General features: G+C 38.6%; 1 protein-coding gene across 10 annotated transcripts in view; it reads right to left on the bottom strand.

The window, feature by feature from the left end:
- LDB2 (LIM domain binding 2) overlaps positions 1-12,496 on the bottom strand; it is a 379,673-nt gene that overhangs the window by 69,915 nt on the left and 297,262 nt on the right. For all 10 annotated transcript variants that reach the window (XM_060012774.1, XM_060012777.1, XM_060012776.1 and 7 more), the window contains exons 3-5: positions 11,153-11,325; positions 4,212-4,334; positions 1,498-1,581 (exon numbers count right to left, since the gene is read on the bottom strand). In XM_060012774.1, coding sequence (XP_059868757.1) covers positions 1,498-1,581; positions 4,212-4,334; positions 11,153-11,325 — 380 coding nt within the window. The remainder of the gene's footprint in view (positions 1-1,497; positions 1,582-4,211; positions 4,335-11,152; positions 11,326-12,496) is intronic.

Below are 12,496 nucleotides of genomic sequence, written 5' to 3'. Positions count from 1 at the left end.
ATTTCAATGTATGCAAACATGATTGTACTTAGAGGATTGTGAATACAAAACAAAATTCACAAACCTGCACTTAAGGATAAAGAAACAATAGCATAAACATTATGATGGGGTCGGGCCCTGGAGAAGTTGTCTGCTACATCACAGTGGTGAAGGAAGCCAGCAACTCAGAGGCAAAGGAATGTGGACTGTGGCCACTGCCTTCGTGTTGACTCTGGAAGACAATGCTTGCTTTATGAAGGAAACCATATCCTCTACTTGCAATGTGATGACTGCCAGTCCACACTAAAAACCAGTGTGATATACGTTACCCTGTTAGACCAAATACGGAGGCTGTAAGCGTTATGTGGGCAGAGAGTTTTGCCTAACATTTAATTTTTTTTAAATAAAAATTCACTTTATATCCAAACCAGAAAATCTGTTACATGTTACACAGAAAGTCCCTAAGAAGCCTTAGAAATAAATGTCTGTGTTATAGCACCAAGGTGAATTTCTTCAAGGGACTCTCTCTGGAGGGCACACCGAGCCTCCTCATAGGTGACTGGTCCCTGGGTACAGACACAGAGGCTGTGAACTCAACAAAAGCACATTGGAAACTTGAAACAATCAGAAGGGACATAATGCCAAAGCATTTTATGAAAGAGACATTGCTAGCCTGTGAATAATTTATTCCAGGAGTCATACAAACATAGAGAAGAAGAACACTGACAAAGTCTAGGTTTGATGCTTTTTGTTAATTAAACCCAATCATCTGTTGATCACACACACACACACACACACACACACACACACACTGTGGTATAAGACATACATATTGTGTTACTATTCACAATTGTCAAGACAAGGAAACAACCTAAATGTCCATCAACATTTGCAAATGTTGATGTGGTCCACGCATGCAATGGAATATTACGCAGCCATAAAAAAGAATGAAATAATGTCATTTGCAGCAACACGGATGGAACTAGAGATTATCATACTAAGTGAAGTAAGTCAGAAAAAGACAAATACCATACGATATCACTTATACGTGAAATCTAAACTATGACATAAATGAATTTTGTTTCTACGAAACAGAAACAGACTCACAGACATAGAGAACAGACTTGTGGTTACCAAGGGTGGGGGAGGGGTGGAGTGGGAGTTTGGGATTAGCAGATGCAAACTATTATATACAGGATGGATAAACAACAAGGTCCTACTGTATAACACAGGAAACTATTCAATTCCTGTGATAAACCATAATGGCAAAGAATATGAAAAAGAATGTATATATATGTATAACTGAATCACTTTGCTGTATAGTAGAAATTAACACAACATTGTAAATCAACTATACTTGAATAAAATAAATTTAAAAAGATATACGAAAAAAAAAAAAAAAAAAAAAAAGATATACGTATTGTGATATATTACCTCATTTTAATTCCTTGGCTCAAGATATATATAAACCTCTAAATTCAAACTCAACAGGAAATATAATCAACCCATTGGTCTTACCCTGAGGTAGTTGAGGGTGAAATTTGTTAGCCCCATCCTGGTGATGTTTTTGGACAGCTGATCCAGGACCTGAGGATCTTGTGCCTAAACAGGAAAAAAATCATATAGTTTAGCCCTGTAAGATGGTACCAACAAAGTCCTCGACTGTGCTACAGCTGCTAAGAAATACAATCTGCACCTTGTCAATTTTTCTCAGAGGGGCAGGCTGCTGGAGATAATTTAATTCACATTTTGAAGACACTTGCATATAACACTTAAGGACACTTTTGGATCAGTGGTGCAAGACCCATCGCCAGGGAGAATCAAACTGAGTCAGATGGTAGAAATGACTTTACCTCCTCTGTGAGAGGCCCTGTGTCTTCAGGAGGAGGGTCATTAAGTCCAGCCAGGACACCTCCGAGGTCCCTGGCACTGCCGCCCCCCTGCCCCGAGGGAAGGTGTGGGCTGGATCTAGCAGAGCCATGCTTTAGGACTGGCCTCTGCTGCGTGTTGTGACAGTGTTGTTTTCAACAGCTTGGAGCTGAGGACTAAATGTGAAAACTTTGCAACTGCCGTGAAATATACACATATATTAAAAAATTCTAACTCTCCTCCCCATTAAGCGAAGGCTAGAAATAGATGTCTTCAACAATTTTCATCCTGCAGGACTGCAAGGGTATGCATAATATTTTCCAAAGTATCAGCCACAGAAAAAAAAGATGTGATGTTTTGTGGGCCACCCCCAATGTTCCGTTTGACCAGAAAAAAATGAAAATTCTTTCTGGATTCCAACGTAAAGTGTCTCTTAGTTGATGCTCTTTCTTTCTGTTTGTCTTTTCTTCTTTTTTAATTGATATAAACTGTTGCTAAACAGAGGAAGTCTTAGTAAACATCCCTTTGTCTCCACATCTGCATTCATGAGACCATCTAGGTTATACCAACACCTTAATTTATTCTTTTTTCTTTTACTTTAATTTTCCTCACAGTGATACAACCAACTGGCTTTGTGTATATAAATAAAATGCAGGAGAAACAGTCAGAGCTTGTCACTTTTCATGTCAATTTCTGGAAAGGGGATCCTCTGTGGACATGGAGCTGGTGTTTATTGAAGCCTTTCCAGGTTCCAGGAAGAGCTGGTTCTGTAGCGACGCATCAAATAGTTGTGGTCGACCTCAAGGAGCTCACATTGCAGTTGGAAGACAGGACGATAATAAACCCATGGAAGGACATTTTTGCTTTCATCATGGCCATTGTTGCTGATAGCCAATCACCAATACTCGCAGAGGTCCTACTATGTGCCAGGCACTGGCCTAAGTGCTTATGTGCATTAACTCTTAATTTTCAAACCAGTCCTCTGAGGCAGGCTCTATTACTATACCCATTTTATAGATGAGGGACTGGAAGAACAGAGATGTCATGCCACTTGCCCAAGGTCACACAGGAACAGGGATTCAAACCCGTGTGTTCTCAGGCCCAGGCTCCTGACCACTACTCTACGCTGCTGCTTCTCTGTCTATTTTGAGACTAATAAGAATGGCTATTCCAGACTGCTTCAAGGAGAGAGGGGAATGTGAACTGGGCTTTGAAAACTGAGGAGGACTTGGGCATGGATGGGCAAAAAGAATGTAGCACTCAAGTGTACAGCACTCAAGTGTACAGCAGAAAGCACAGGGTCGATGGAAAGGGTAGAGATTGGACAAACCAGATGGGAGGAGGGTGTTGAGGACAAAAGCCTGGGGAGACAGCCTGTGTATGGACAGTGGGGAGACAGACAGCTTATCAGCCTGGGTGTTAGAGTCAGAACCTGCTGAATCGAAACCTTGATTTGTCCCTTTTGGGCTGAAAAGCATTGGACAACTTATTCAACCTATCTGAGCCTCCATTTCCTTACTTCGAAAATAGGAGTAATAACAATTGACCTCTTCGAGTTACTGTAGGGACTAAATATAAGGTGTCCAAAATGCTTAGCACAGGCCCTGCGTATCAAACACCCAGTAAACGCTCACTACTGTGACTGTATTCTCTTTTCATTGTACAGGGTCTTAAAAATCAGGCTCATTCAGTCTGATTTTGTTCCAAAGCATTTTCGCAGAAGCTGATGCATCGCGCATTCTGGAAGAGGGATTTATTTAATTTGATGCTATGTGACTCCTTCTTAAGGGACTGACCTGATGAGTTCCTACCAAGTCTTACCTTTAAAAATCTCTCTAGATTGCCATCAAATCCACCCTTGCATCTCATTTGTGCTCAATAAATTTGTTGTGATTTATGGCCAAATGCGACCAAGAGGACCCCAGGTGATCTGCTGCTTCCCAGCGCTGTGGTTAGGAAGGGCATGGACACGGATCTGAGGTATGTGAGCCCCAGGTCTTGTCGGATGGTTCTAATCAAAACTGGAAACTGTTTTTCTTACTCTCTGTTCTATTTCTTTGCCCATGTATACGTAACAGGTTTATTAGCCCAGGCAGAGCAGTACTTGATAATGACTGCATGGAATTTAAGAAAAGTACAAACTGTTTATTGAGGTAACCTCAATTTGGAGTTTAAAGTAATAAATTATTTTTTAAAAAGGCTCACAGTGCACCAAACTTGGGGGAAAAACTCATAATTTAGAGTTAATTACCTAAAGTGTGAAGACTCTGGGAGTTCTTTCACGGTGAGAAAGCGGGGCTTCTCCTTTTTGAGTAAAATGAGGGGCTGAAAGGAAGTAGTAAAATAGAAATTAAGTTACTTACATGCATGGCAAGAATGCTTCTCGGGACTAACTCTCTGTATTGTCTAATGGTAAAGTGCCATGTCTTTATTCTCATGAGATCATCAAAGGTGAACTCCAAGGTCAGTCTGCCTTCTGTACACACCTGGAAGCAACAAACAACGGACTCAGTGGTTAGGTACTTTGTGATCACCACATTTCTGTAACTCACAGGTCAGCCACTCAGCGTGGTCTCCCTGACTCCCCTTGGGCGGTGCTGGATCTTGACAAAAATGTGACACGGGTGATGTATCCAAGGAGAACAAGACAGGTGTAAGATCTGGAATCAGTGGGGTCAAAAGACAGCACAGCTGCTCACTAGCCATGAGCTAAAGGTAACTCGACTACTTACTACTGAAACTCCAGGAGCCCCCATTTCTTCATTTATAAATATACAGACAAAACCCATCTTATAGCAATGATATGTCAAAAACTCCTGGCACACAGTGTGTCCCCCACAAAATTGGTACTCTTTCACCTCCTTTTTTCTCCATTTTCATTATGCTTCTACCATAGGAGTTTGAACTCTGTTCTAATCTTGGTTATGCTACTCTGGGAGAAAGTATCTAATAAAAGTATCCCTGCTTACGTATGAGTTTCTACAAGGTTGCCCAACCAGAGAAAGTTTTCACTTCCAAAGAGAAAAGCCAGAGGGCAACGCTTAACCCAAGGCTGTGGGTATCAGTTAGTGACACGTGGAAAATAGAGGCACATTTAGAATATATTCCTTGAATCACATCCTATCAGCCATGACAAATTCTGCTTGCATAAAGGGGGAGCCAAATTTGGCTCCCCCATTTGGCTTTGGGGGAGCCAAATTAATTTAAGAAAAATATATATTATTAATGAGACAGGGTTTCTGAGGCTCAGGAACCCCTTGATAGAGTGATCAGTGACAGGGTAGCATTTTTATCTTCTTTTGAAAGTCAGATGATTTTAGGCATGTAGTTCTTATTTTATTTGCCTTTCTTTTCACTGTTAATGACTTTGAAATGAAAGAAAATGCTGGGTAGTCTCATGGCACTCATTCTATCTCAACTATATAAGATAGGAAGTGGAGGCATAATATTGGTTCAGTTGTAATTAAACAATTACAGCTCATTATTCAGTCCATGTTTACCTTAGAGAAGCAGTAGAAAATAACGGATGGAGGCTTTGGCATCAGAAAGTCCTAAATCCAAATCCTGACTCTATTTTTCACTTATTTTGCAACTTTGGGAAAAACAAATAAATTCCTTAAGTTTCAGTTTCCTCATCTGTAAAATGAGGATAATAATATCCTTAGGTAGGACTGTTGGGAAAGTATATTAAATGAAATTGTGTATATAGATTGCCTAGTACTGTACCTGCCAGTAAATGATAGTTTAAAGATGAAAGACATGTAACCAAAGAACACAGAACCCTAGACCACAGGTTGTTATAATGTCTTATCTGAGATCTGCGGGGGTGGGGGGCGGGGGGGTTTGAGCAGTGTCTCAGGGCCTTTGCTGGGAAAAACTTAGCCTCCACCTGGATGCTGAGATTCCCACTCACTTTCTAGACTCAACCAGAACAGCTTCAGTTTTATCTGTTTTAAATATTGGACTTCTGATCAAGCCTTTTCGAAGAAAGATTTCTTAGACCGAGAAAAGAACAAAACTTTGGAAATCACTGCACTACACATTAAAAAAAGCAATCAACTGAATAGGGAAAATGATCATTTCTAAAACTATAGTCCATGAAGATAATTAGCAATTTATATCAACCTTTTATGAAATATTAATAATCACTTCCTTCTTTGGGAATTTAATACAAAAAGCCACCATTTATTGAGTTGCAACTATGTCCTAGGCACTGGGTTAGGTGATTTCTATTGTCTCTAATTTAAGGTAATATTTTCTTTAAACAAGGGAAATACCAGTGCAGGAGAATTAGTAATGTGTGGATAGGGCACCACTTAAGAAAGATGCTAATAACGTCTGCCATCTTCATTTTATCAAAGGTCTCAGAAGCACTGTCAGATAATTATTGATAACCTGGGTGAAGACCTCTAACTCAGAGCCAATTAGCAGAATCTGTGGGTAATTTCAGGCATTGGGCTCTTTGCCCCAGAACTCCTTGGCTGAGTTGTCTTCAGAGCCTCGTTTTTGGCAACTTTGCCATGAGAGTCGAGCACAGTGAAATTGGGGAAGACTTCAGCGTCCCCACCTCACTCCTCTAGAGCCTCATCAGCATCAGAATTAATTTAACAAGGTTTTCAAAAGAGCTGCATGGAGATTAAGACATGCAATTCCCCCTGGAGTGTTAACATGACAGAAGCCACCTGCAGTGGAGGCTTTCACAAAGGGGAGGTAACTGCGGCCAGACATTGACAGAGAAATGTATTGACAATACAGGACAGGGAAGGGATATTTGGATGCTACAATCCTTTTCTTTTAAAGAGGGAGGATTATTGGCTGTTTAAACAAATATTAGCCCAGTTAAATGTCATCCTTTTTTATTATCTAATCTGTTTGTTTTGTGTTTATGAACCATAAACCCAAGGCAGAGAGTGGTTTCGGTTTACTTCTACTGGAATAGAATTTCATAAAGGGAAGGCCTGGATGGAGTTCGTCTGATGAATTACTCAATTGGAGCAGCTCTAAGGTCAAGTTAAACTGTGTTTTTTGTTTACTGTGACATAGCAAACCAGCTGAGGACTCTTCATGCAGCCAAACTGCTGTGGGCCTACAAAAGGGAACATCTCAACAGCCTAGGACTCCTCCTTTCTCAGCCAAAACCAAGGAATCATCTTTATCCAAGGCATAGGATGTGCAAAAGAGGAATCCTCAGAACTGAATCTAAGTTGATTGTGTTGGGTGTTTTCTTTAAGGGAAATTAAATGACTGACTTCCTTGCATGAAAAGATGGAAGAGAATTTGGTCACTGCTAGTCTTCCCCAAGTAATTCTATCCACAGCCTCCACCCAAGCCCTATGCAGTCTCTCCAACCCCTGCTCCCATCATGGAGGTTAAAGGAAACTGAAGGCTTTGTGATTTATTTTATATGCAACAACCAGCAAATGGAATAGAGGCACTTAAGAAAAAAATATATATGTATATATTCCTTGTTTGGAAATTGTAAAAAAAAAAAAATGAGCATAACTTATGAAGGCGAATTAATGTTTTCTCTTTTCAGAAAAATTCTGTGCATTCCTTGTAATCAATACAATTAATGTAGCTTTTATCTAAAGTTGGCCTTTTTTAAAAAAAGCTGCCTTTCACTTGGAATCCAAAATCAAAAGGGTCCCCAATTAAGAAAACATTTTCTGTTGTGCTGAATTCATGTTACCGTACTGTGAGCTCTGACATTTTGTTTCTGTGGTAACCAAAATCAGCTGATTAGTTGGCATGGCAACAGAAAAGATGTAATCCCAGCAGACACACTCTAATCAATGCCCCCAGCACAGATGGTCTCTGGAGGATCAACAAGAAAGAGGCTGGCAGGCGTTCAGCGGATCACGTGCTAGCTTGAGACTAGGCCAGGAACAAGAGAACTAAAAAAGAACATTTCTCAAACTAACCGGTAGCTTTTTAACCCTTTTCTTTCTTTGACTAATTGTAAAGCAATACTGACCATGTAGTTGTATAATAAAATGATTCTCATGTAGCTTTTATGAAATACAATGTACTTTTTAGGTGGGGATGTTCATTTAATTTTCTTGGCCTTTATGCTTTGAACAGCATGCATGGACTAGTGCTTTTAGATTAACCGTTGCAAAAAGCTCATTGTGTTTTACTTTGAGCTGCTGCATATGTAAATGCATATGTCAATAGATATATACATATACATTTATTAGAGCAATACAATCATTGATATTACAGTAATTTGGTTAGAGTCAGGATAAGAGCGTAAATGTATAAATCCTGGAGTATAACATGGTGTACAGGCTAAGGTAAGAATGATGAACTAACTGTCAAAGACATGAATGAGGATTCATATTGGAAAACTGGTTGGTATTTCCATGGTACTTTTCTGCAGTAGTAACTAATTTCATAATCAATAATTGAGATCAGAAAAAAGCATAAACCTATGTTTACAGAAGTGATAAGGTGTCCAGTAAAGGCTATAATTATGGTTCCAGTGTGTGAGCCCCCAAAATAACCCCATATGTACCCCAGAGAGGAGTTCTTTCACTATCTGAATTCACACCCTCAAATACAGTTCAAGGGGTCTTTGACTCTGAAAATCTTGGTGACTGCCCTTCTGATTATTAAGCCTTGTTTCCAGTTTGATTGGAAATTGAATACAGAAAAGAAAGGCTTCATAATGTGTGTTTAAAAACTCTAATTACATATTTATCCATAATCTATAATGTTCCTAGGATCAGGAAATTGCAAAACATGCACTATGGTCCTGAAGAATATTAAATATTACTGCTGATTAGGACTGCAGCTGATTTTTGATTCACCAAGTTGACCACATTTTCATAAAAGCAACTAAGAAATGCTGGGTCAAATGCTATTTGGAGAATTAGAGCTTATTGATATTCTAAGTTAGAACAATGTGATAGTGCCTCACATAACGTGCTAAGGGATGCCATGTACTAATAGCAGGCGCCCCTTCAAAAAATTCCAAACTATTTTGCTTTGTGATACTGAAATGTCATTAGCCCCCTGTTTTCTACTAAATAGCCATATTATTTGATGACTTATTTTTAATTAATATAAGAACAAAAGAAAAATTGGAAAGATTCTTTGGGTAGTATAATAATCACCAAGGAGCAAAAAAAAAAAAAAAAGAGAGAAAAAAAAATGAATGCTTTGGAATTTTCTAAAAATAAATGTGCATAATTAGCATCTGGACGAAGTCCACACAGCTAAGCTCCAGTTCCCAGAAAGGGATATTTTTCTCCACAGTATAGAAATATTCATTACAAGAGTTGGCAAATGTATGCTGTGGAGTAGAGTCAGATGGGTGATCTAAATAATTAAAGCTTGAGACCAAGAGAGCTGAGTTCAGGAGATTGTCCCGCCTGGGAGGTGAGTACCATCTGAGAGGGGAGTGCTCCAGGACAGGGCAAAATGCAACAGAGGAAAACCTTAGTTTCTTAATTTGAATGAAAAAAGCGCTTTATCAAGTCATCGAAAGAACTGGATTCTTTTTGATTTAAAACCAGTCCAGAATGTACAGCACTATATCTTCGGAACAACTGACGGTGCTCATTTCTGAAAAAGTTTTGGTCTGAGAAAGAAAGAAATTGAGGAAATAGATGAAAGCGCTATTTCAACATGCATTTTTATTTTCAGCGGCTACAGGCTTTGGAAGTAGCTCCTTCATTATGGGAAAGTTTTATTTACATATCACGGATTTCTTTTTTCCCTGAAAGCATAAGGAATTGGTGTGTTTTTCTTGAATGACCTAAAAGTAACAGTAAGTCTACACAAACGATAATGAAGCAACAGGAAAAAGGCTTTCTCTGCAGTGCTCAGGCTTTGTAATGCTACAAATGGCTCAGGTATCCACAAGGTGATGTAAATGTTTTGTATCTCTGAAAATAGGTGAGCCACAGACAGAGTAAACCGTCATCTAGGTGATCATTCCTTTCCACACAGCAAAACGCTCTTTCCAGCATAGACTTTCACATGCAGTGGGAACTTTCCTCTCTGCTCAAATGTTAAAAAGGAGGAAAGGGAAAAACCCATCTCCTCTTCCACATTTAAAATGTCTATTGACAAAAATCAAGATACCATAAACTCAATGGCATTTAATGATTTGCTTTTGCATTTTATAAGCATTTCCTTTGCTTATAAGCATTTCCTTTGGTTTTTTTTTACTCCCTCGTGGGCACCGGAAAGGTTAAATCGCACCAAAATCAAAGAATACTTTAAATAATAAACATTTTATAGCTACTCTTTCCACAAAATGGTGCATAAGTAACAAACACATCTTCAGTTTTATAATTGGGCTTCTGCAATTAACCCTGATAATCCAACTTCTCTTAACTATAAAGAGTGGGTTGTCATTTGTGTTTCAACTAAAAGAGATAGCTGCTATCGTAGATATTACAAATTAGTTTCACATTGAATCTTAGTCAAAATGCAATGAACTAGTGTTCATTAAAATAAACTTCCGTTCGCCTGATTCTTTGACTAAATATTTATTCTTACTAATTTTTCTCCTTGGGAGAAGATATAAGGGGATTGTCTATAGTGTTCCATTTACATTTTTATGTTTTTGTGTTCCTTAAAGATTATGGCTAGTTGAGCTGTGGTTTGTTGATTTTTTTCCCCTGCTTGTTAATATTTGTATTTAGCTTTAAAAATTGTTTAATTTTAGTAACAAAACACAAATACTGACCACACAGTAACAGGAGAATGTTCTTTTAGTTGTAGAAGACCCTTTGTGTAAAAACCAAAATTCTATGTAATATACAACATCATGGGCTACAGTGAACAATACCTAGTATCTTTCAAGTATTATATATTTGAAAGATACTAAGAGAGTGGATCTTAAAAGTCTTCATCACAAGAACTGTAACTATGTGTAGTGATGGATGTTAACTAAACTTATTGTAGTAATCATCTCACAATATATACATATATCGAATCATTATTTCATATACTTAAAACTAATACACCGTTAAATGTCAATTATATCTCAACTTTTAAAAAACACCAAAATTCTAATTTAGCAGCCTAAGTTTGATAGGCAGCCCAAACTCTCTTCTCTTCGTCTTGAGGGTCTCTCATGTTTGACTTGCCTGGGATCTGTATCACATGCACACACCTTAGAACAGGGTTCACCACAGGGTCTTGCCATGTTACAAACAAAAACGATGACCTCACAGAGCTGAAAGCGTCTGAGACGTGAGAAGTCAGGTTAAAGTTCCAGAAGACAATCATAATTACTATGCTTCAATGCACCCAAAGAAGAACAAGGCTTGTTGCCGAGCCTGCCCTGTACCTTGGTAAACATGGGCTTCCCGTGCTGGGTGACCATCGCACACTGGTCGCAGTCCACCGTGATGGATGAGTTGTGGTAGGATTCTTTTGAGTGTTTGAGAATGTAATACAGGTCAGTCACTCCTCCTTCAAACACAGTGCTAAAGTAACGGGGGATGAGGGTCCTGCCGATAGCTGGGAGAGAAACAACAGAGAAATAAACCATTAACAAGAATATCCAGATGGTCTCACATGCCCCACACCATTGCCAGACTTCCAACTAGATACAAGTCATACCAGGAGGCAAATTTCTCTTTATTACCCACCATGTTCCTTCTGGGCTGCAGTTAATAAAATAAAATCCCTAATATTCAGGAAACATTTATACAGTCATCTTTCCAGGTTCAGTGTCCATCAAAAGTCAGTAATGTAAGAGTCAATACTTTAAACATAAGGGGGGCAAATGTACTGACTACTTTGGACCTCATGTGTATTCTCTAAGTTAAAATATTTTCAAAAAATAAAACATATCCAATTCACCTGGATTTTTCAATGGATTGTTTGCAGACCAGTTACCCAATCATGTTTTATTATTGGCAGTAGTAGTCATAATGCTATGAATTTTGATAATGTAATGCTTTGCGGTATGTGAAGTATTTTGGCCTTCACTCACTGGATCTTTAGCACAACCCCAAGAGAATGGGGGACTGAGACCCAAAAAGGTTTTTACAAAAGAAAAAGTTTTTAGGAATGTTTCAAAGTCACATGATTTATAAGTAGATAACTGGGGTCTCTAACTTCAAATCTGCAAACACCCAACCACTAAAACACTTTCCAACACTATGTCTCAAATTGCTTTAATGAAGGGAAATCTTTAAAAAGTGATCTGTATCTGTATGTACAAAGAGATCTATACCTATGTAAGTGCTGATTACTCTCTCCGCTTCTGGAGTTGAATAAAATATCTTTCCAGAATAAAAGGGTCATTTTCAGAGAACTTGATACCTTCCACTTGGTCTAAATTGGTCTCTTTCATTCCACGTGTCCTGTCCTGCCCCATTTTAGTTTGAGCGATTGGTAAGTAGCTGGGTCCCTCTGATATATGACGCTTAGAGACAGCTAACAAGCCCGTGCTTTAGCAGAGATTTTAAATCCTCTTACACTGAAAATCCCAACTCATAATATCAGGAATTTTGCCTATGTGCAGATTTTGAGGCAAAGTACTAAAGCACTCTCAAGCGATTGAAGGTTTTTAATAAATCTCTTACGTTCACTATATAAGGCTTCCTGAAAGACAAAAATAATACTGAAGATAAATAAATTACGCAAGAGAGCTTTAGTAGGAAAAACCATGCAATTTTCACTT

Source organism: Delphinus delphis, chromosome 5, assembly GCF_949987515.2.
Source record: "Delphinus delphis chromosome 5, mDelDel1.2, whole genome shotgun sequence".
In the NCBI taxonomy this organism is placed as follows: Eukaryota; Metazoa; Chordata; class Mammalia; order Artiodactyla; family Delphinidae; genus Delphinus; species Delphinus delphis.
The sequence above is the reverse complement of the archived record's forward strand: the minus strand, read 5'-3'. Positions and strand labels throughout refer to the sequence as shown.